This window comes from Accipiter gentilis, chromosome 6 (genome assembly GCF_929443795.1).
Source record: "Accipiter gentilis chromosome 6, bAccGen1.1, whole genome shotgun sequence".
Lineage (NCBI taxonomy): Eukaryota > Metazoa > Chordata > Aves > Accipitriformes > Accipitridae > Astur > Astur gentilis.
This window is the reverse complement of record NC_064885.1, coordinates 33,910,161-33,932,811: the sequence shown is the minus strand read 5'-3', so window position 1 is coordinate 33,932,811 and position 22,651 is coordinate 33,910,161. Positions and strand designations below refer to the sequence as shown.

General features: G+C 45.0%; 1 protein-coding gene across 2 annotated transcripts in view; it reads right to left on the bottom strand.

The window, feature by feature from the left end:
- The window catches only part of AP2M1 (adaptor related protein complex 2 subunit mu 1), a 30,475-nt gene that overhangs the window by 1,132 nt on the left and 6,692 nt on the right, over window positions 1–22,651 (bottom strand). The window contains exons 1-10 of one of the 2 annotated variants that reach the window (XM_049802358.1): window positions 19,632–19,652; window positions 16,881–16,993; window positions 11,219–11,484; window positions 9,739–9,821; window positions 5,372–5,507; window positions 5,133–5,274; window positions 2,691–2,810; window positions 2,031–2,166; window positions 593–690; window positions 335–446 (exon numbers count right to left, since the gene is read on the bottom strand). In XM_049802358.1, the coding sequence (XP_049658315.1) occupies window positions 335–446; window positions 593–690; window positions 2,031–2,166; window positions 2,691–2,810; window positions 5,133–5,274; window positions 5,372–5,507; window positions 9,739–9,821; window positions 11,219–11,484; window positions 16,881–16,954 (1,167 nt within the window). In that variant the 5' untranslated portion in view covers window positions 16,955–16,993; window positions 19,632–19,652. Of the gene's footprint in view, window positions 1–334; window positions 447–592; window positions 691–2,030; window positions 2,167–2,690; window positions 2,811–5,132; window positions 5,275–5,371; window positions 5,508–9,738; window positions 9,822–11,218; window positions 11,485–16,880; window positions 16,994–19,631; window positions 19,653–22,651 lie in introns of those variants that run through there. The other variant, XM_049802359.1, reaches the window with a different exon arrangement.

Genomic DNA, 22,651 nt, shown 5'->3' with positions numbered 1-22,651 from the left:
AAGGGGAAAGGCAGAGAGCATTGGAACGGAGGGGTAAGACGCTCTCTATACAAAAGTGCCACAGGACCCCTGGGCTATGTATCTAGAAATGGCCACCAAGAGCCACTGCTCCCTTCCCTACTCCCTGCACATGCAGTGACAGACTCTAGTGGCTTTAAGGCCAATTTTCTTCCATTAGCTTTGCCACCTGGCTGGCCTTGTGTTAGGAAGAGTCACATGTGAGCTTGGAACAGGGAGCACTCAAACCTGTGCAATTCCCACGAGGGCAGAAGGGACTGGACTGTCAAAGCTTCTCTAAGGTTAGCTGCACCCTGCAAAGCAGGCAGGGACTCACCTCAAAGTTCATGGAGATTGGTGGCCGAGCCCACTTCTTCTTGTCATTGGTGGGCAGCAGTTCAATCTCTGCACTGATCTGGGATTCCTTCATTCCAGCCATACGTTTTATCCTATCAGAGAAAGTCCAGAAGTGAGAAGGTACCCGAGTTTATTCTCCCCCTCACTACACATGCTCAGGACAGACAGGAGCACTAAACAGACTCTGCCTCCCCAAGCCCTGCCCCTGCAGCACCCCAGACCCAACACGCTCACTTACTTCCAGACAATGGCATTCTCACTGGCCTTATACTTTGCCTTCCCTTTCATACAGATGACTTGCACTCCACTGGTATTGAGGGGTGTTGGGATCCGGACCTGGAAAGCAGAGTCTGGTGAGCAGGGGTGAGGAGACTGCAGCCTGGGCACTCTGTGCAGTCTCAGGGGAAGACCACCTGTCCTGGACCCCTTGGCCTTCTCTCTCCCATCTCAGGGCCCAGAGAACATCAGCTACCACAAGGCATCACAGTGTCCTGGTTTCAGCTGGGATAGAGTTAATTTTCTTTCTAGTAGCTGGCATACTGTTACATCTTGGATTTAGTATGAGAAGAATGTTGATAACACACTGATGTTTTCAGTTGTTGCTAAGTAATGTTCAGACTAAGTCAAGGATTCTTCAGCTTCTGATGCCCAGCCAGCAAGAAGGCTGGAGGGGCACAAGAAGTTGGAAGGGGACACAGCCACAGCAGCTGACCCAAACTGGCCAAAGGGGTATTCCATACCATGTGACATCATGCCCAGTATGTAAACTGGGAGGAGTTGGTCTGGAGGTGGATCACTGCTCAGGAACTAACTGGACATTGGTCAGCAAATGGCGAGCAACTGCATTGTGCATCACTTTTGTATGTTCCAATTCTTTATTATTATTGTAATTTAATTATTGTAATCTTATTATTGTTATTATCATTATTATTTTCCTCCTTTCTATTCTATTAAACTGTTCTTGTCTCAACCCACAACTTTTACTTCTCCCCCAGCCCCCTGTTCTCCCCCATCCCTCTGAGGGGAGGCAAAGTGAGTGAGCAGCTGCGTGGTGCTTAGTTGCTGAGTGGGGTTAAACCACAACAGCTAGCTCTCCAGTTTCTTGCTTTAAAGTAAAGGTTCAAAAGCATTTTCAGAATCCACAACAGTCAGTGAAGAACAGGGCAGAGCCCTCCAGTTCAGGCTGCAGGAAACCCAGCTAGTGTCAGGCAGACGAGCTCAGGAAGGATGCCAGGATGGCCAGGGAGGTCTGGTTGCACCAGGCTCTGGACAGCCTAGCTTTGCAGCAGTAAGACTTTCCCAGAAGGGGACTAAGCTGCAAAGCCACCCTTTGCCTGTCTTACAGAGCTCATAGCCTGCTGCCTGTCTGACATACCATCAGATCATGCAGACAGAAGAACATGAACTTTTCACAGTGGCCAAGACATTAAGCGAACAGTTGCTGCAGGGAATAACATGGCCTCTGCCAAGGTGGCTGTGCAACTGAAAACGAAATCCACCTCCCTACTCTACAGCAGTTCCCTTCCAAGCGCAGCAGCACCACACATCCATGGGGCATTGTTCGCTCTTTTAGTCCTGCACAAGCTTGAGGACTCATCTGTGAGGACTTTGCAGCAGGGGACAAAGTAGAGGCACAATTCCCAGGCACAAGAGACCATAGGTTTTTATTTTCTTACCTCTATCTTCTGGGCCAGCAAGGAAGGTTTGAAATTTGATTTGATCACCACCTTCACTTCCAGCTTGGTCCGACCCACCTCCCGCACCAGTGGGATCACACGGAAGGGAAGGATAATGTCCTTAGTGGTTCGATATCTGCAGGGATGCAAGCAACAGTGATTTCTGAGGAGTTAACTCCCTTACGGTCTCAAATTGTACCACCTTCCTAAAGACACAGCCTCTGCATACAGGGAACAGCTTAGAAACACCAGCCAGAAAAGGGAGCCATTCCAGAAGGAAGCAGCAGTAAGATCTGTGCTGCCATAGGGCAGTGATGGTTTCTCAATTCCCAAGTTTTATATCTGGTTCCTGCCAATGGCCCATGTTCAAGGACACCAGTTTAAAGCACTAAAAGAACAGATACAGCAAGCTAAAGCGTAAGGAAACCCACATCTAACACTATGGCTGTGGCAGAGAAAACCATGCAGCTGGGCTTCTACCACATTTGTAACAGAAGGATTTGTGGGACACCCAGGACAACCCTACAGATTCCACTCTGAAAACAAGGCAAGTGCATATTTGTTAGGTGCTCAAGGGCTGCAAGTCTGCCTGAGAGCAGCAATGCTACTGCAGCAGCAAGCGGATGCCAACACCAGCCTGTTCATCCCCCACCACAGTACCTCATGAGCTCAAACTCTCCATCTGGTGGAATGAAGCTGATGCTCCTCTCAGAGTCAAACTTGCTGAGCCTCACACACTGGTGGAAAGTGCAGTCATCAATGGCGATTGACTGTTTGCCGCTAAAAAAACAAGACACAGTTAAACAAGTGCAAGCTGCAGCCCTGGTATCTTGGTGCAGTCAAAGTCTGTCCAGGCAGGAACTACTCTACAGAGCATGTTGCCATCGCAGGTGTCCAGGAAATGGGGAGGCAGGGAGAGATTTAGGGGACAGCAGCCTCTTGGCTCAGACTTTCCTTGTTTCACCATCACAAAAATCATATTTTGGGAAGCTTGTTTGAAAGAATTCTCTCCCTCCTCTCCCCAAAGAGGAGAGAGATTAGAGGAGCACCCTTCTGTCATAGCCAGCAACACAATGCTTGGGTCTGCATGCCAGCAGCACCTCAGTACTGCAAAGGCAACTCTGCTAGCCCAAGTCTTCTCGCAGCACAGTTCAAAGGAGAGAAAACACTTTCCTGTCCACAAAGCTATCCCACTGCCACACAGCCAGGAGAAGCCAGGTTCAGGGTCTTCCTGTTTAGAAATCTCTTCACAGCTGTTGATTTCCACACTGCTAGCAGGTGTTTTGATTCTAAACTGATTTGCCAAAGACCACAACATTATGCCATAAAAGTTTGTGTTATCTTGCTTCTAAAAATCTACACAGCTACCATCTGTCTATCTAGGTGCACTAGCCTAACCTGCCAGCACTGAACTTGTGCTGGGTTCTAGTCTCTGAGAATACCTTCCTTGCTACAAGTCCTAAGGTCAGCCAAGAACTCTCAGCTACTGAGAGGGACCAGAAAATGAGGAGGCAGTAGCAACAGAAGAGGCAGCAGCGTAGCATTGTGATATCTAGGCTGCCTCAACTGCTGGGAACAACAGGACAACCATGCAAGTGTGCTGAGATAGTATAAGCACTACAGGCAGGTTCAGCTGTCCTATGAACCACCATTACCTGCACAAACGGAAAGCAGACTGACCCCAGGCTGACTGGCTGTTTAGTTACACAACCCATTGGTGTAGTTTGTGCTTCCTAAGTGGGAGTTAGTCTTTCCTCATCTCTTGCCCAGATGAAAGCCAATGTTAGCCAACTAGTTCATGTTTCTTTGGAAAACTGCTGGGAAAGCCCTGCTGCCTAGCACTACTCCAGGTCTCAGGCAGCATTACTCAGGGTTTGGCATTGCCATGTGCTAGATGCCAGAAAGCAACAGGCAGCAGCTGTCGCTTTTGGTCACCTTGTAACTAAATGCTTCTGGAGAGTAACATCTCCAAGCTCTTACCCACTGGAGAATCACACCTAGGGAGAACCACCTAGCAAGAGTCTCTGTCCATCCTGCTTCTGTAACTCAAGAAAATAGCACGTTTACAGGCAAAAGCACTCATGGCATAGAAGCTTTGGGACAGTGTTACTGACTCTTCAGAGGTCTGTGCAGATGACTTTCACTAGAGTATATCCCCACTGGGCAGCCACCTGAGGCTTGTCTTAGATTCAGGTATAGGAAAGATGGCTTAAGAGTGACAGTGAAGCAATAGCTCTTGGCTTGGTTCTGAGAGAAAAGGCAAATAGCAGCTCAGCCCCATTTACAGGAACCATCATGGAAAGTGTCTGAGATCCAAGTTACATGCACAAGTCACATGAAGCAATAGACAGGGGGAGAGCAGAGTGCACACAGAGCTGAAGCAGATTATCTACCTTCCCAATTCACTGGGGGTCAGCAAAGAAACAAAACAAAAAAAAACAAAAAACAACCAAGAGAAACAGTTGAGTTGCAAATGGTTAGTGACAGAAAAGTGGCAGTCCCTTTGCTTTTATCTCTTCATCCCAAGCAGGAAGGCTGGAAAAGGCATAAGACCTGTTTTCAGCTTCAGTGTGGGTACTGACTGAGGTGCAGCTGGGAAGGAAGGCAGCTGGGCTCCTGGAAGGGATGAGCCTCCAATACACCCAGCCACTGACCACTTGTATGTCAGCAGGAGGGTCTTAACCAGTGTTAGTCTGTCAGCTTCTCTAGTTTGTGGGAACAGTCTAGGTAAAGCAGGCTATGGTCAGAGGGGTTCCTTCACCATTCCTTGGGAGCACAACTACTACATCCCACAAATAAGTCTCTGCACTGACTAGGACCACTAGAGACAAATTCTGGGAAAAATCCATCTTGAGGAAGTGTTTCCAGCTGCAAGAACTCCACACTTAACTCTATGTTTGAATCTTAGTATTTGAAAAGCTGTAGAGAAGCCCTCTGTATTGAGGCCCTCAGGCTGGTAGCTTGCATAAAAACTGATCTACCCAGAAAAAAGTTAGCAGTAACATCTGAAGGGAAGAAAAGATCAGATCAGAAAAGCTATTAAGTGCTGCCCTTTCGTAAGGGTCCCTGGTGGCAAGTGACCTTTCCGCCCATGCCTCTTACCTTTTCCCCGTTTCATCCGCAGTCCCTTTGCCCTGTTTTTCAATGACAATCTTGTCATTCATGCCAAACTTGCACTCTGGCATTCCACTCAGGTAACTCTTCATCACCACTCTACCAGAGACGTGGGCACTCAAAACCTGACCTGTTGTAGAGAAGAGTGCAGTTCAGAACACTTACACAAGTCCCCACTCACAAACCTTGAAGGGAAGAAGGATGCCAGCTCAACAGCTCCTACTTACCCTGCGGGGACATCAAGAGATTCACACTTTCCAGCACATCAAGAAAGAGTTCATTGCGACGATATTTGATCCCTTCACGTCTCCATCCAATCTGTCCAGTTACCTGGCTGGTGATCTGGGACTGCTCTTCCTTAGTCTGAAAGGAAGAAATGACATCTTAGACCTCTAGATAAATTCAAAGACTAAGAAACCTTGCTCTAAATCTGAGACCAGCCACTTGCCATTTATTACACACATCTGCTTTTGACACTTAGATATGGGTGCTGTCACACCCCCTGTGATTTGCTCATTCCCTTCTCAATACAGAAAATCCTAAGCCTGACTAAAAATTGGCCATAACGACAGCAGGAAAAGTTCTTCCATTTTGTTAGCTAGTCCATTAGGCTACATCTAGGTGCAGGAAGGCATGGGCTCCACCAATGACATTCAAATCACATCTCAGACTGTCACATCAATTCATGTCAAGCAGAGAAGCAGCTGACAGCCCAGTTCACACCCTTATCCAACAGGAAACCCTAGGGCCACAAGACAGCTAGTCCCCAAGGACTGCTTCTTAATGACTGCAGTCATTAGAGTTACATATGAACACTAATCTAACATGCATCTAACAGCGTCCAGGCTCTAAGCCTCCTAAAAGCACTAAGGATTGTGTTGAGAGGCACAGGGAGGTTTCCTACCTGATGCTACAGGCGGGGTCCAGTCACACGCAGAAAGTCAAGAAGTAGATGTATAGCAGCAAGTGTGGTGCACACAAGGTTAACAGGCAAGCAGGTCAATAGCAAGAAAAGGGAGGAAGGGAGAAAGAGGCAGGTTAAGCTTAAGGCTACCTCCAGACAGAAACAGAGCAGGCCAGTTCATCGTTAATTACGTAGCTAATTACCACAAACAAGATGAGGGGCTTTGACCTTTAGCTCCTCTCAGAAAACCCAGCACTCCTAGCAGTGAAATGGCTTTTCAGACTTGGCCCATTACACACCGCTCAAATAAAAGGAAGAGCAGAGGGAGTGACAGACAGCCCAAACGCCACTCCCAGTAATGTTCCTATGCAGAAGAGACTCCTCATGTTGCCATTCCTAAAGCAAACCCTGGATGTTTATCATGGTCCAGATACCCAGACTATGGGAAGTACCAGGTACCCAGGACTGCAGGCATCTTAAATCTGGGTCCTGTATAAAGTTATATCCTTGTTAATTCTGCCTCTTTCACCACAATGGCTGCACAACACAGAAGTGGATCCTGCCACAGCAGCCTTGCACTGGGCCCACAGGGTGGCAGTACGTGATCTCAGCTTTAAACCTGAAGTGGCTTTGTTTCACATGCTCTTGCCACAGACATGGTCATTCCTTGAGGAAGCAGAGCCATTATCATAACATCCAAGAGACAGAGTTTTACCCTCCCCTGGGAACTGCTGAGGTAAGTGCCCAACAGTACAAAGTACCTCCCTTGTCTGTCCCACAACAAAAGCCTCCTTATCTGCCTTGTTCAATGCTTTGTTCAGGCTTTAGAGGAACGAGAGGCACATGTAGATATAATACCCAGTTCTCTGGCCTCCAAAGGGACACTGACCATGTGCTGACGTTCCCATCTTCTGCAACAGCATCAGTGCCATGAACCTCTACTGGTCACTACAGAAAGTGACTGGATGGATCTGGAAGCAGACGCCCGGGGAGTGCTGAAGCTGAGATCACCCAGCAGCATGAGTGTTCCCTAAGTGGGGGACTGAAGGCACCCAGGTCTGAAATTTCTCAGGACTGGGAGCTTCCCTGAGCTGGACAAATAAGTCAGCTAAAATGGGACAAGAATATCCAACTTGTACTCAGTTGCAGCGTGTTGACTAGGTTAAAGGCAGTCAGCTACCAGCAGTTTTCCCAGGCTCTTGCAGCTGGTGGCAGCCCTCTTCTCACTTTCCAAAAGTAACACCAGAATTTTAGCACTACGGTATGCCTAAGGTTTCAGGAAAACGCTTTAACTAAGAGTTGACCAACACACACTCCCAGAAAGCACTTGGAGGGGAAGAAAATTACAGCATTCATCTAGTTAATGAAGTCTGGACAGATGCAGACAGGATCTGAAGAGTGAGAACTCAGTACAGAGAGCACAGCTCACCTAGAGCTGTAAGAGCAGGTTTAGCCTCTACTGGAGGAAGATATCTGAGCCAATGCCTGCCTCAGTTCTGATACAGGACATCAGCAGGGCCTGCACTCCTGCTATTTGAATAGTGGGCTGCTTCATGGATAGGGACTAGAAGTGAAACCATGTTGCACACCAGTACCTTTTAAAACCCCTGTGCCACATCACCCCATTCCCAGAGTACAAGGTTACTTCCCTTGGCAAGCAACACAGCAATATCAGACCCACTTCCTAAAAAAAATAAAGCAGATCTTGTATTCCAAGATCACCAGCCCTGGAAAGACCACTGTAGCCATACAGGGTGGGCATTCAGAGTACAGAAGCTCAGTACACCTCAAATCTTCCATTGTGAACAAATGTCAAAAAGTTCAGTTCAGAAAGTCTGCCATAACTGTGGATTTTGCTCTTTAAATTCAGCAGGACACAAGTCCAAGGAAAGCACCATCAGGAACTAAGCAGGGATAAAGCAACACAGATGACAGGCCACCCCATCCCAGATTTTGTTCCAAGGTACCTGCCAGAAGTTGGTTGTAAGTGAAGGAGGAGTTGGAGTCTAGATGTACCAGAACAGAGAGCAGACAAGGAAATATGGCAAGTACTGTTTCAATTGTTGCCCTTGCCATACTGTGCCTGGAAAGGATTACTTCTGCTTTCTGAACTGGGCTGCACAAAATTCCAACACAGAGCAGAATAACTGCTTACTTATGTAAAGCTGAAGTCCAAATTCCTCTTTGTAAGGGAAGGACTAAACCTGCTGTTGAATGAAGCAAGATGTGGTGACAGTTGTTTGTGCACAAACAGCATAGGAGTTTGTTAAAACGGACAAAAGCACACAAAAAAAAAAAAAAAAGAGCTAGGGAAGGAAGTGAGGGTGGTGGTTAGTTCTGAGTTTTCCTAGGAACCGGAGCTGACTCAGCTATCTTGAGTGCTGACTGCCCAAAAATCTCAGACTGCAGAAGGCCAGAGTGATTTACACTAGAGCTCAGGATGGGGGACTGAGACCGGATGCACTCACATCTGGCCACTGATATATACATGCCCTCTTGCAAAACACTGTTTGCTGTTCTAGCAGGAAATATGTTGCTCAGGGGCAGCTTCTCTCTCACCTCCTTCTTGAGAGATGCAGCTAGTTTAAAAAGGAGTTCTTAAGAAGTCAGTGCTGATGAATGTAGTTGAAACAGAGCCTCCAGAGACTTTGACCTCTGCTTATCCTAAACAAGAATAGTTGCCAGGCAGGCTCTTGTTCAGCACTTTGCTTCTGTTTGTACCTTGGAGCTGAAGCTTCACCCCAATCCCTGCTGCAGACAGCTTCAGTACAAATTGACTCCCAGCTTTTTTTCTGACTCACCTGCTACATGGGAGAGGACTGAGTTTTAGGCCAAGTCCTCATTATGAGTTGCATAGCTGTGTTAGATGGACAAGGTGAGCAATATTCCTTGGGGACATGAGAAACAGTGACTATAACAGTCCTTTGCTTTCAGAGGTTAAGCATGAGCTGTCCAAGATGGGAAGCCTACTTTGATGGCCACAGCCTGGAGTAGGATTAGAGCTAGTTTAAAACACATTCCTAAAAACAGTCCAATTTAAGTGTCTTTTTCCAAGTGCCCTTTATCTTCTACCTCCACATAAACTTTGTTGCAAGGGTTAACATTGTGCCAAATGCACCATTGACATTCTCATCTCTAACATGAGAAAGCTCAGACTGTACTGATGCCGATCTGCAAAGATGTTACAGGCAGTGACAGAATAACATTAGCTTCCTGACTGACAGCAAGATTCACAAGGCTGAAGAATACTTCATTACAAGGCAGGCATGAAAGCCTGACAGCTCAAAGCACTGAAGACTGACTGGTGGAGAAGACCTGCTCAGCGAGATTCACAGACAGAAGACCTATTTCTGGTTCAGCAGGTAGATTTGTTTGTCCTCTGTCAGAAGCTGACACAGAGCAGAGCCTGAAGCCAGTCATCATTTACATGCAAGGGACTGGCATTATCCTAGGCTCAGGGCCCTGCCTCCTGCACCTTACCAGGCATCAGGGAACACAAAGTAAGTGCAGAGACACCTAGAACGAGATGCAGCTGAGCTACATCCTTGCCAAGGTGTTCTCAATCTACTCAGGCACCTCCACTCAGCACAGGTCAGATGGTTAGTTGGTAATTAAGACCATACTTTCTTGAACAGGCTTACAGAAAATTAATCAGCAGAGCAGTGCTGTACCCCAAATTCCTCTGGTTACCTGACTCTTGATGCCTTGCTGAGTGATGAAGGTCTTCAGGGCCCCTGTTTCAGAGTTCTGAGGATAGCCAAAGTCCAGGATTTCTATGGAAGGGTAAAAGGTGGTTAGTTCAAAGCTGCAAGGTATAAACATACCAACCACACTAACCATTCCTATAAGGAAAGAGCCAATTAGTGCACAGACGCTGCTTACACATTGAATTTCTGGATAAGTTGCTGGAGCATTCCTTACCAAGAGGAAAAACCAGCCTTTCTAAATTGACTTCACAGTGCACTATTTTGGAGAGGAGGGGTGATGAAAAGCTGCCCAACTGATGAATTTGCTGGTTTTAAAATACAGCTGCACTTCAGGACTAAAGATCAACTAGTCTAGCCATGTGCACAGGGTACATTGAGTTTTTCCAAAAACATCCAAGGGACAAAGAAGTTTTATCCAACAGCAGAATAATCAATCTTCACAGCATTTTCTTTATGTTTTGATTTTCTTATGAAAATGCAATAAAAATCAAAACCTAAAAAAACCCCAGCAGAGTAGTGGCACTGCAGGATGATCAGTGTGGGAGAGAAACAGATGTTAACTACAGACAGTGCACTTAACCACTCCCCTCAAAGAGAAAAAGGAACAACCCGCAAGAGATCTAGAGGGTAGAGAAGACCACTAACATGAATAGAGTAACACCACACTGGCAAGTTTTGATCTCACTGTGCCTACTAGGAGACAGCAGTGACTGACCAAAGCAGAGAAACAGCAGTCTCTTGATCTGCCCAGAGGGAACAGAGAAACCATCAGTCAGTGTGACCCTTGGCTAAGAATCCCAGGACACACACACATGGTACCTTGTCTGGAAAACAAATTGAAGCATAACTAACACAAAGTGCTCATGTTTTGCAAAACAGGGACAGTTCAAGGGCAATCTCCACAGGCAGGCTGGTATCACCAGCAGCTGAAGAAACATTGTATTATTATTCTGTGGTGAAATTTGGAGCTGTATCACTGGGGACAGTAGGACTGGGACAGAGTAGGTTGGGCTTTATTGATTTCCTTCCATCTCAGAATTGACCCCAAGAGGCAATCCAAGAGTGGCAACCAACTGCAGCCTGGGGTAACTGTTACCATACAGTACTAGAGCCACCTGAGCACTAGCTTAGAGGTGCTAACAATAGCCCTCTTTATATACCTCAGTATAATGACAGCCCTACACAGGGTCCACTCAAAAGCTGAGGTCCAGTACCAGCTGCCTCATTTACACAAGCCCACAGCTCCCAACACTGCAGCAAAGTGAGCCATGATCAACACAAGGCTATGGCTTGAGAATGTTATCCATGCTTCCAGTGCAGGTGGCATTAGAAAGCAGAACACGTAATTTTGAACTGTCACACATGTTAAAAATACTTCAACGATTATTACTACATCAAACTAAGCTAAGGGGTTTAGAATAACCAAGCACAGTATGACATAGCAGATAAGGGAAACATCTCACCATCCAGTAGCTCGTAGATCAGCACAAAGTTGTTCTTTATGTTCTCCTCACTGATCTTCCCAAAGTAGGCAGTCATCACGTCACACATCTTATAAAGAAACTCAAATACCATGGCAGCGTTGACATTCTGCTTGGTGACAGCAGCCAGCCAGATGTTGGAACGCTTGACATGAAAGAAACTTGTGCGGGCGATGTTGGTGACAGGCGAGCGTACCTGCTGCCGTGCGTGGATGACATTGACGCGGAAGGCGTCGACAGCATTCCGCCTATGAGATCATCACCAAAGATAAGTTAGCACAGCGTACATGAAAATAAGCTAGCTGCACAGTTCTGCTTATGTGATTACAGTCAGACACTGAACTATATACACCAAGCTCACTTAGGAAGAGCACTTGGGGATGTCTAAGAGGGACAAGTAAAAGCTCTGAGCAGAGTTAGACATTAAATTCTGCACAAACTAAAGAGACAGAGCACTACTGGTCTCTAAGGAGCTTTGGACTACAGTGTAACTATAGTCAGAAGGAGAAGCTAACCTCCATCTGGAGTCAGATCGCAAAGGAACCTTCCTTTCATTTAATTTTGCTAGCACTCCTGATTGATTGCCATAGCTGGGAACACAGTAGCAGCTTATGGCTCAAAGAGCAGCCCAGTTTTGACCAACACCTAGTTACTGCCTACTTTGCATGCCCAGGTCTTAATACTCTTGCCCCAAAGCAAGTTGTAGTCTCCCAAGGTATTTGTTGGTGACAGTTCCTCCCTGACATACCACTGAGGAAAAACCAGCAAAACCTACCCACGTCACCTGACAGATGTCGGGGCCCAGGTACACCACAAAAGGGAGCTTTAGTTCTCAGATCCATCTCACCTCCATACCCCACGCATTGTGGAGGGCAAGCTCAAAACAGCAAGCAGAATTAGGAACATTTTTGGCTTTCCAGTTACACATCCTCTCAAGCCTGCTAGGCTTCAGAACAGGTCTCCTGCACATGGACTTAGGGTCCCCACAGTGCCACATACTAGTAGCACTGCATTATGTGCACTGGACTGTCCAGTACCATTTGTGGTAAAAAGGTTCTGCACAGTGCTGAAAAGGTGCTGCACAAGCTTCCCCTAGCTGCTGCCATCTTTAATCCAAACTGTCTATACACTAGTGATAGGGAACAAATCCCTCCTGGGTAAAGAGGGATGTCCGAGTGGCATTCTGGATGCCAGCTCTTCCACACTAGAATTTCCTTATCCTGTAGCTACAAGTCAGGATAAACTCCCCAAATTAAGTTAAAGTCCATCAATCCTAAGAACATAGGAAGGAAGCCCGAGTGCTTTATATGAAAAGAACAAGACTTAAAAGAATGGTCTACACACCAAGCCAAGACTCATCTAATTGTGCTTTATTATTCATACTCTCAGACACTGTGTAGAACAGGGGGTCTTCTGACTGCAGCATCAAGGCCATGGTAGTGATTATGCAGAACCATGTTTGAGAGCAGACAGTAGTAACATCCTCCCAAGCAAGAATACAGGCATACAAATGCTCATAAGCATTGATGGTTGTCAACAATCCAGCAGACAGTTCCAAGTTTGAAAACAAAGGATATTCAAAGGAACATATGCTACCACAGCAGGTGTTTGTTCCTTGAAGGTCTGGGTACATACGTAGAAGCTTCATCAGTAAACACGCTCCCCCATAAGCAAAATTCTGGCCTTCAAATACTTCTCAGGTTTTACTGCTCCAGAAGGCTTGCAAGTTTGAGTTAAATTAGTGTTTAATTTCTACCTTAGTTCTTCCGTAAGAAAGTAATTTAATCTACTATAAAATAACAGTATACAAAAGTCCCATTCCTCCCCTCCAGTAAGCCTTGCAAGGAAAGCTCAGCTTGCTCTGGAGCATTAGCCCTCCCAGCCTCAAGTTCTAACCCACTAGAACTAGTACCAGAACCAGCAATCAGACTGGTGCATGCTAGAGAAGAAGCCTCAGGTCAGTGAAGCTTTTCTAGCACACTAGTTGCCCACTGTGCAGTGCCAGTCATGGCCTACCACGCGTCTCTTACCTATTGCTACAGCAGCCAATGAGATGGGATGGACAGAAATGGCGCCAGCGGAGAAAGGAGGAGTGACAGCAACAAGAGAAAGGGTTAGAAACACACACACAAGGCACAATGAATCCAAAGAGATAAGGAGAGACCAAACAGCACCCCCTCCCCCTGCTCCTGGGCACAAAAGGCCAAGGTGGTATTGGATGGACAGTAACAAGCTGTGGCAGCAATGAAGCCCTTGCAAGGTACAATGCTGACATGCCATGGTCAGGCTGCCAGCATGGACTTTTAGGACTAACTGGGCATTTAGTCCAGATGAACTGCATCCATATCACATCAGTGATACCCAGTCTGCTCTACTAATACATGTAGCAAGCCTTGGAGGGCAAAAACCCCAAAGCCTCAATCTGAGGCATTGCCTGGGGACCATAGAGTATCAGGTATTTTCTTCCCAGCCTGCAAGTCTGAGTGGGCATTTCTATGACAGTACTTCTCATTTGAAGCTGTTTGGGTTGATGCTTTCTGGCTTGGTCCAGCCAACAGAAAATACAGCAAGTTTGATAGAGCTGGAGCACATCTGGAGAGATATGGCACATCCTGCAGATTCAGACACTGCTCTATCCAGCTTGCACTTATTCCTTAAGGATCAAGAGCCATGAAGCTGAAGTGATGTATTAGAAGCTCAGAAACCAAATACCTATTACATTTAAAGTACATGCAGTTTGTCATGTAAGCTGCTCAGTTTCAAATAGCTTATTTTTATTAAATAGCTACATCCTTAAATGCAGGTAGGTTCTCCAAATCTATGTCACTGAAGAACAAGGCACTTGAAGATCTCAGTAGAGCCCTCCATGGTATCCTGAATTAAATGCATAGTGCTTTGCCTTTTTTTTTTTTTGTTTTTGTTGTTTTTTAAGAGGCTGCTTATGCATGCAGCTAGCTGCTGTATGGACAGATGCACTACATGCACTAAAGCCATTCTAAGTTGCAAGCAGAGAAAGTTTGAGTTTTGCGGTACTTCTGCCTTTAACAAAATCAAGGGAAGGGTTTCTTCATTGACCATCACTTTGCTCATTAACATTTGAGCTAGTATGTGCTTATTTAGAGCCTTAAACTGTGCAAGGGGAGGGGTTCTCATAACCACAGATAACCTTTAATCTCTCCCAACACATAGGTTGAGGCTTCAGAATGACAAAGGCAAATGCCAAGACCAAGGAGTCTAAAGGGTCAATCACAAAGACAGGCAGCAGCTATGCTCATTTCCCAGTCAACCTACCTCCCAACAAGCTGGATGGGCTTAGCCCTCAGCACTTCAGATCTACCATTTAGGAATTAAGAACTGCATAGTGTTCTGTAAGTCTGTTACCTGGCTGTTTGGATAGAGACAGAACTACTACACAGTTAAGTACAAGCTACAGTATCATGGTTATTCCTTTCCCTACCTCCCTCTGAAGGTTAGGATACTAAAAACTTTTAAGTAGACCTGGTATTGATGCTAATGTTCAGACTAGGAAATGGCAAGATTCTCAGCCACTTGATCACACCACAAGATGAGACACAGTCATTTTAAGACAACTTGTTTTATAAGGTTATGTGTCTAAAAAAAAATTCCAAACCAGGTTTGAAGGCCTGTTTCAAAAGGAATTCAACACCTTGGGGAGCAAGTTTGGTTAATTAGCCAGCACCAGCTCCACCTAAATCACAAGACTGACACTTTCACAGGAACCAAATGGAGGATTTCACTTAAGGGAACACTGACTCCTGAGGTCCTAGAGAAAACAGTTGCAACTTTTTGGCACCGTTTGCCAAATGAAAAAGTTAAGATAGGATCAGGCAGGAAATCCCATTTTCTAGTTTTGTCTGGCTAGCCAGCAGGAAGTACTTTATCATGTACTGAACAAGTCACTCACTTTGCAAGAGGAATGAGCCAAGACAAAAAGCAATAGAAGATCACTACCTGAAAAATAGCTACTTCACTGCCTAGTTCACATCTCCACAGGCAGAATGCCCTTTAAAAGGCCTTCTTGAATAAACACCAGTTCAAGCACAATCCCATCTTTAAGTGCTTTAAGTTTGCAAGCATACAAAAAAAATATTTTGCCAGCAACTGCAGTAACAGCATCCTTAGCCCCCACCCAAACATATTCTCAAAATTTATCTATAATGCAGACTGGCTTGGCTCAGTCACTGTGATACCTATTCATCAGGGAACTTTACAAAGCCAGATCTGGCATACAAATTCCTCTGAAAAGCTTCAGCTAACAAGTATACAAGACTGAAAGGAGTTAGTACAGCAGAGGAGAGGCAAAACTTCGTAGCCAGTAGTTTTCTGCTTCAGAAATACAATGCTTCCTTGGGTCAGCTCTGTGTGGAAGTCCTGGAATAACTTAACCTTAGAACAGCCACTTTACTCTGCCTTAGCTGACTGAGAACAAGCCAAGAGATTTAAAGCTCATTAGGTGAAGCCTTATTACAGACACTGTGTTGACTGCTACTCCATCAACAAAACAGTGCAAGACTTGACTAGCTACTAGTTCTGCCTCAACTTTTAACCTCCACTAGACAGTCCATAACCAGAAAGGAAACACTCTTCAGACTAGAGCAGTCTGAAGGACAGACTGGCTAAACAGTCTTTTGTAATTCACGGCAACAAGTTATTTCACAGCACATCCTACAGCTATTCATTGTGGAGACCTTGTACAAACTATTTTTTCCCTAAACTGGCCAGAAGGATCTCTCTCATTGGACTTTGAATTAACACCTACCACAGCCCAGCTTCCACTAGCTATATTTTGACTCTGCTAACTTCAATTACTAACTTCCACCTAATGCCTAACACTAATGAAAACCCACTAGGAAGAAATGTTGTGCAAGAAAGCCACTTAAGGTTTTCAGTCCCAGCATTATCATCACTTGGTACCGGGTTCCTTATAGCACCATCCACCGCCTATAAGACACCAAATTTTTAGTAAGATCCCTTCTGGGAACCAGCAGCCTAAGGATTGTACAGATCCAGCCTAAGTGAGCATGATAACACTTGTGTGAAGTACAATGAAACACCTACAATCTACTGAAGGCTTTCAGTGCTTCCCACAACTTTAATCACCCAATGAACATAAGCTTTTCACATAAAAGGCTGCCATACAAAGTTGGGGGACAGAATGCCAGCTTTAAGTGTACAGCCATGGTTACAAGACTGCTTACAGACATAACTTTCCAAGACCATAGACCGTCTTCTGCATGCCTGTGTTTGAAACTAATTCAGAGCCCTGGTTATAGTGCGTGGCAGACAGTTTCCACATTACTGCTCCCGTAAAGTTTTAACCATTACAGTGAGGCTGGTAGACTCCCACAGTGGCAGTCCATGTTACTGAAGCATTTGGAATAACAGCCAGATCTCTATCACCCAAAAGAAAGTCCCAGGTTTGCCTGCAGGCCATCCTTTACTACCATCTGTAGGTGACCAGGGCTTAAAAGACTATTTTTTTCTGAACTAAGCCTAGAGCAGCAAGTTGAGTTGCAGTCTTACATGCATGCACAGCTAATGCAGAACAAAGCAGCTTTGGGTTGTTGTCCACACCAAAATGAGACAGAAATGCAAAGACCAGGGATGCAACAGAAGCACTTACCCAATGTCATCCCGGTAGACTCGAGAGATTAAAACCTCTCCTTTGTGATTATAGATGAATAAGCCTCCGATCATGATGGAACTTTAGTCTTCTCTTCCCATGTTGCTTAAGACCTGAAGCAAGAGAGAACATGTATCAGTAGGCTGCATGGCAAAAAGCAGTACAGCAGACACAGACTTTGACACCTGCTGGTTACTAGCCAGTGCGCAGACACCTTTTGTCACACATACCCTCAACCAGAAGACAATTCTTACAATACTTGTGGTGGGGAGGACCTGATAGCACACATCTTGATGACACAGGAGTAATGAACTCTAGCAGATTGCAGGGAGGGACAAGTAGAGGGCATGCTCAGAGATATTCCTGATAGTTTGATGATGTGGGCTACTTCACATAATTTATCTTGTTACATCTGGTCAGGCTAGCACATGGCTGAGGCCCAGTAGGGCAGGTAGAGACTCAGAGGCAGCTCAGATGCTGGAAGCAACTGCCTGCCTCATGCTTTCATCCTGGAGAGGAGAGTGCAGAGCTCCTTACTTACAAAGGACAATCAGAAACAGTGTTTTACTTTGGAGAGAAGGGAAGCAGCCTTATTGCTGCAGTTACTGATTATACTTTTTGATCTGTTGGGATTTTATTATGGAAAAGCACGTGTTCCCAATGCACAGTGTAGACTGTATGTACCACAACAGACCTAAGCCTTAACTACATGCCAGTCTCTTCAGACCAGCATTCCCTCATGTTTGCTGCAGAACTGCCCCTCAGGGGCACACTGTAACAAGGACTCAGTGAGGAAGCCCACCAGGAACGAACTGCCTTGTTCCAGACCTAAGGAGTCACTGCAGGAATTCTGGCAGAGGCCCAGCTGAGTTACTTCCTGAGCCTGTCTGAAGCAACTCAAGAGCTTAGGTCTAGATGAGTACATACAGCTATGATGCATGCTATAACACATAGAATGGTTTGAGTTGGAAGGGACCTTAAAGATCATCTAGTTGCAGCCCCCCTGCCATGGGCAGGGACACCTTCCACTAGACCAGGCTGCTCAAAGCCCCATCCAACTTGGCCTGGAACACCTCCAGAGATGGGGCATCCACAACCTCTCTAGGCAACCTGTTCCAGTGCCTCACCACCCTCACAGTGAAGAACTTCTTACTTACACCTAATCTAAATCTACCCTCTTTCAGTTTAAAGCCATTACCTCCTGTCCTATCGCTACAAGCCCTTGTAAAAAGTCCCTCTCTAGCTTTCTTATAAGCTCCCTTTAGGTACTGGAAGGCCACAATAAGGTCTCCCCGGAGCCTTCACTTCTCCAGGCTGAACAACTCCAACTTTATCAGCCTGTCTTCATAGGAGAGGTGCTCCCAGCCTCTTGATCATTTCGTGGCCCTCCTCTGGACTCACTCCAACAGGTCCATGTCATGGATATGAAGCTCTGAATGTGGCTGCAATTTGTAGCCAGGGCTGAAGCTTAAAATTAGCACTGAAATAGATGCAGGCTTACTTCTCATTCAATTCATCAGCAGTGATGGATCAAGCCTCAAGTTATTAGTAGTACCTGGCCTATCCCCTGAATACAAAAAAACCCACAGGCCTGGAACTACAAGCAAATCAAAGACCCTTTATTTCTACTATAAGGTATCTATCTCCCCAATGACCGAGATACAAATCGGATGCAATTCATAGTTAGTCTTTTTGCACACAGTTCACACAACTGTTTGAAATATCACCAAGCCCATCACTGTATGGCAGCGGGTTCTTAGCAGCAAGTACACATTGGTTTATTACCGCTTTTACATAGTTTTTGTATAGCAATATTACAGCCTTTGCTGATTCCTCTGCATCAGCAGCAGTACTGAGTAACACTTCAGACTCCAAAATGAGAGCAGTTTGGCCACAAGGTGCCACTGGAGTGGGAGATCTCAACCATGATCCACTTTAACCAGGGGCTAGTGCCTCAAAAGTTACCCTCTTAAACAGCTAATCTTCTCTTTCTTCAAAGGAAGATTGTTTTGAAGAAAGCTACAAAGCTGTAGACATTATTGATGCAGAAGACTTTTTTTTTTTAAATACACAGCTACTTCACCAGATCCCATTCCTGTAGTCATATACACTCCTATGCACTTAGGTCCAAGTCATAATACCCACTCTAGCAACTGCTTGGTTGGCTTTCTCCAGAGAAGAGCACTACAGATGTGATAGGGCAAGTGTTGTAACTAAGTCTTGGGATGATTACATAGGTATTTCTCAGTTTTGGCACTGCAGAGCATCAGATAACCAACCATCTTCATACTGCTGTTAGGGTGGGTTAGCCTACACCCACTAGTCTGGGGTGGGTGGAAAGGATAGGGAGAGGCTAGCCTAGAGACAGATGCTGACAGTGAACTGATATGTGTTTGCTCAGGAACACAGCAAAAATGAAGTTAAAATGACCTAGCCTCAGAGCATCTCAAAGGTCAGGAAAAAAAAGCATACAGAAGCAATACACACAGAGAGACAAAAGGACTTCCAGAGTAGAAGCCCAGAGTATTAAGAGTAACTTATCCTCTACAAGTTATAGTCAAGAAACTCAAGTAGCTGCCATTTGAAGGATCCACTGCGGATGTCGACTTCTGTGCTAAAACAAGATTTATAGTGTAGCTACTACCTTTGATTTCAGAAAGACAGAAAAGGAAACTTTCAAATTTCATAATCCTTTACACCAACATTTTTGGCTACACCTAATGAGTCCTCAGAGAGTAACATTACACATACTTCTCTGCTGTGGGTCTTCAGCTACCAAATGGCTGCTTCTGCTCATTAAGAGGAAAAAGAAAAAAAGAATCAAAAAGTCAGTTGTTAAGTCAAAACAGCAAGAAACAGACAGACAAGCAGTTGTCCAAACGCTCCGTAGTGAGCTTCCTGGCTTTTACTCACACATTCTGCTGGTTGAGCGTCTCTGGCTATTAACAGGCTGCCTCCTGCCACTTGTCAGTGGCTTCATGTGGCACTGTCATCAACATTTTTTGATGTCTAAGACTCCATCTAGCACAGAAGATGTTTTCAAATATGTTATTTTTCCATTCCCATTAGTGACACTTCATAACTTCAGGATACAAGTATTTAATTTACTTCCAGGATAAGACTCTGTAATCAAACCTATTATGACAGAGGCAGCACACAGTCTGAGATTCCCATGTAGTTAGAGTGGGAAAAGCCTTCTGTAGGTGCTCACTGTCCCATGTAGGGGGACCAAGGCTACACAGCGTAGCTGGCAGTAAGGCCAGCATCCCCACGCCAGAAGACAGAGATAATCCTGTTAGTCAACAGAACAATCCCAGGTTCTGAAATCTAAGGAAGTAGCTGTACCACAGACTCACAACTACTTACATGAAACACACACAGCCCTAACAGGCATGCAGGAGGCCACTGAAAGGTAATGTGCAGGGCTAGAACCCAAAACATGGAGAATATCTGTTTGAATACAGTTGCCCAACAAGTCTGGCAGATGCCGAAACTGTACTTCAGCATACATTTGAAAGGTCGCTCACACAGGTCAAATGATGAAAAACAACAAAAAAAGAAGCATTATGAAAGCAACTTGTCGCCTGCTCTAGAAAATGCTTTCCCAATTAGTATTTTTTCATTCCAGGTAAGAGATAAGGAAGTCTTTTCACACTGTTACAGTGCTGGCTTCCACATTTGGATATGGACTATTGCTACCAAAGGTGAAGAAGAGTTCCTACATCCTCTTTAAGACTTACATTGTATAGAATAGTTTCCTGGAAGCTTATGCAACTGGTCAAAGCTGGATCATATGAATCCTACAAACCCTTTCCAGAAGATTCCTAGAAAGCACATCCTAGTCTTAAAAAAATAATCTCCCTCTTGGGTTTTAATGCTGCTTAAGTTATTTGTTTCACTATTTTTAGCATAAAGGAAACGTCTGCTTTGATGAGCAACAGGATCACACACAGCCTCTTGCTAGCAAGACAAGCCAATCGCTTTCTGAAAGAGCCTTGATTTGAATAGTTACTACATTACTATAAAACATGTAAAGACTGCTGATCAAGCTTTGTGCTGGAAATTAAAAGCCTTCTCTGCATCAGCAGCATCCCATGGCAAAAATAAAACTGTAGACTTTAACCACTGTATGACACCCTCCTTTTTGTTTCAAGCCTGCTTTTTCTTCCTTCCCCCAGCTTTGTTTAATGGCCTCCAGTTCAAGTGCAGGAAGAAGTAATTAAGAACTAGCCTCCATACTCTTATCTCCAGGCCACTCAGGATTTTGCAGATCTTCTCCACTGCCTTTATTGCCCCTTTTCCAGAATGTGATGTTCCCACCTTACTCAGTTGCTCTTCACAAGGAAATTACTTTATTCTTTGGTCTCAGTGCCCTCCTCTAATAGTTTTCCTTCTGGAAATGAGCACAAAACTGTACAAGTTATTCAAGATGTAAGCAAACCATGATATAGACAATATGACAATCATACATATTCTGCTTTGACCTTTTCCTAGGGGGTCTCAATATTTGACTTACATCTTTAAACCACCACTCAGCAAGAAGCTAACAACTTCATCATCTGTCATAACTCCAAGATAACACTGAATTCAGTCTTCAAGGTGATTAACCACGCTATGGGTTAAGCCAAAATTGCCTTTACTCCCTAATCCACCTATCTGCTATATGCAGCATTGTACATTTTGTACATTTTTTTACCTTGAATTTAGTGTGCCATTTTGTAGTCCCATCACTGCACCTCTATGCCATTTTTTACCTACTTTACCCTTACTACTCTGAATACCCTTCTATCTACACACACAATCCCCGCCATGACTACTGACCACAACTGCTCTTATTGCAAATCCTCATTTGCTACAAAACAGGAGCATGCAGAGAGACTTGACATGCTGCACTGGTAACAGAACTTGACATTGAACAACTTGCTCAAAGTCAGAAAGGGACAGTCTCTGTGTTATGTGAACCCCTGGTTAATACCCAAGGTGGTAGTTTCACTTACTACAGATTTAGCCACGGGATCAGGACCATTCCGCCAGTTTGTTTTATAATGGCAGCCTACCAGCATTAATATACCTGAGAGATATGCACTAGCATTATTTCACATGTAGTAGCAGCTTGCCTCCGTAACAGTTATGATTATTCTCAAGCCTGAAAAAATTTACAGCTCCACAGATTAAACCTGAATTCAGATTTAAGTGCAATTTACCTAACTCAATTTGTGTCAGACAACTGGTAAAGTGTTTCCAGGTACCAAGTAAAGTGACATGGGCTAAAGACAGTGAATACAAAGAAACAATTTTAGATGACTAACCCAACTGTACTAGCTATCCATTAGGTCTTTGCAGTATTTGAAGGACACATGCAGTATAAACCTCTTGCTGCACTCCCATCTAATGACATCAGGGACCAAAGAGGTCTCAAGTGCACAAGGTATTTAACACAATTACAAGCAGACCTTCCTTGCTCTGCTTGACTTCTGCAGTCCAGCATCTTGAAGAGTTCCAACCATCTCAAGCATATACAGCACAACCACATCAACACAGCTTACAGCAAGTTCGGTTTGGTGCAGTGCCGTTCTCTCAGCCAGCCTTCACCAAGTTTGCCCACAACACAGGTCAGGGAATGCTGGCAACATTCCAGTCTTCTGCTCAAGCCTTGCATTACACCCCTCCCAGACACAAGATCAGAGTGACCGCACTCCCTCCACACTACAGAGTTACTTCCACCAGCTAATAGGAACATGTCCACACAGCTGGAAACTCAAGAGGTAGAA